Source organism: Suricata suricatta, chromosome 12 (genome assembly GCF_006229205.1).
Source record: "Suricata suricatta isolate VVHF042 chromosome 12, meerkat_22Aug2017_6uvM2_HiC, whole genome shotgun sequence".
NCBI classification, from domain to species: domain Eukaryota; kingdom Metazoa; phylum Chordata; class Mammalia; order Carnivora; family Herpestidae; genus Suricata; species Suricata suricatta.
This window is the reverse complement of record NC_043711.1, coordinates 1,859,758-1,861,710: the sequence shown is the minus strand read 5'-3', so window position 1 is coordinate 1,861,710 and position 1,953 is coordinate 1,859,758. Positions and strand designations below refer to the sequence as shown.

The 1,953-nt window shown below is 49.1% G+C and overlaps 1 protein-coding gene across 1 annotated transcript in view; it reads right to left on the bottom strand.

Moving 5' to 3' along the window:
• Positions 1 to 1,318: 1,318 nt before the first annotated feature.
• The window catches only part of LOC115274639 (zinc finger protein 669-like), a 160,743-nt gene continuing 160,108 nt past the window's right edge, over positions 1,319 to 1,953 (bottom strand). The window contains exon 5 of the mRNA XM_029918043.1: positions 1,319 to 1,469. Coding sequence (XP_029773903.1) covers positions 1,336 to 1,469 — 134 coding nt within the window. The 3' untranslated portion in view covers positions 1,319 to 1,335. The remainder of the gene's footprint in view (positions 1,470 to 1,953) is intronic.

The window sequence follows — 1,953 nt, the reverse complement described above, 5'->3', positions numbered from 1 at the left end:
CTACTTTAACGGGTATTTGCAAGCGACCAAACACCATCAGGATCTCAAGTTCCTTCTCTGCAAAAACTATTTCTAAATTATCAGAGACAAACCGCTGAAAGGTGTCCAAATGGCTTCCGAGCCTCCTTCTCCCTCCGCATCTTGTCTCCAGACACGTGGGCGCCTCTCCCACTGCAGACCAGGCAACGGTGCCCCTTCCCCTCTCCCCTCTGCCCCCTCCCCCCTCCTGTGTGCCCTGCCCTCCTCCTAATCCTTTCACAGAAGGTCCCTTGCCTCTGACACTCCCCCCAGTCCTTCCTCTCCTGCACCTGTTCAGACACGCCCCTGTGGGGATCCAAATACAGCTCGATTACATACCTTCACTGGACGAAGGTGCAATTGTGAGCCAGAATTACACTCTCCCCAAGTAACTGAGGATCCCCAGAGGTTTGCTGAAGAATTTAACAGTGATTCATACTCACCTACCTGGTTTCTCACCTTTATACCAATTAGCTCACAGCCTTGCTGGAGACGGCCAGGCCAAACACTGGATGAAGCTGGCCAAATGGGAACATCCTAAAAGTATCCGGAAAAGAAGACACCTACATTTTGCCAAAGATGCTGGAACAGTCACTGGAAATACTACTAAGCAATTAAACATCTTCCCTTAAGTCTGGGGAGTGGAACAAAATTCACACGTGCACACTACAGCCTGATGAATGTTTTCATGATGATCACAATTGACTCCAAATTGTTGTTCAAGAAAATTGTTAGAGGGGCCAAGATGGCGGAGCAGCATGGACGTTCTGTGCTTCTCTCCTCCTTGAAATGCAGCTGGATCAGCACTAAACCGTTTTACACACTCAGAACATTGATATGAGGACTAACACAACAGTCTACAGAATGGGAGCCACAGAATTCGGCAGGCGCAGGTCATGGAGAGGACAACTGAGCAACAGAGAAGCGTGGAGGGTAGAGAGTGACTTTTGTTTACAGAGGGAAGACAGAGATGGAGGAGGGGAGCGTAGAGGACAAGCACTCCCTCCAAAAGCAGCTGGAGAGGAAGAGAAAGAGTGGAAACACACATAAGGGACTGAACAAGAAAGGGAGGAAGCAGAAAGAAAGGATTTCACTAGAGGGTCCTCAGGACTGTGAACAGGGGAGCACAGAGTCGGAAACGCTGCAGCGTGACTGCTACCAGGCGGTGCAGTGGTGGGAAGCGGGGATCCGGAGGAAACAGTGAGGGACTGGGGGTCCTCGGGCCACACGGAGGAGGCGGGTCCTCTGTCAGGAGGTCACATGGCAGAGGCCGAGCAGGCAAAGGTCCTGTTAGACCCCAGATTTCACCACCGTTTATTAGTATCGGAACACGGACGCCAGGGGGCGGTGGGAGGTGGCGTACCAGGACTTTATTGTTGGTAAAACGATGTAAAGGTGCATGTACACATCAAAAATATACACATTGTTATCACCTCCAGGTCCAGAAGACACTGCAATGGGAAAAAGACACGTAGTACATTCCCCTGTGATTAGTTCACGTCTCAGGTAACGACATCTTGGTCATACAGATGTAGAGGAAATGGAGGCCACTTTAAACCATCAGTGTTCGTATCAGTGACACAAGCTAGGAATTATACACTTCAAATCCCTATTAAGGAAGAGGCACCAGCAAAGTCAAAGCCATATTCAACACAACAAAGATTTCTCTCCTGCCTGAATTTTCATGAACAAAATATATGAAGTTGTATACCTGAAGTTTTCCCAAAATTGTGTCCATTCAGAATCACCTCCATTCATTGGCTTGCGTTTTCAATAAAACTTGAAGGGAGGGGTGGCTGGGTGGTTCAGTCATCTGAGCGTTCGACTTCGGCTCAGGTCATGATCTCGTGGTTCAGGAGTTCAAGCCCTGCATCTGGTTCTGTACTGACAGAGCCTGGAGTCTGCTTCAGATTCTGTGTCTCTCTCTCTCTCTCT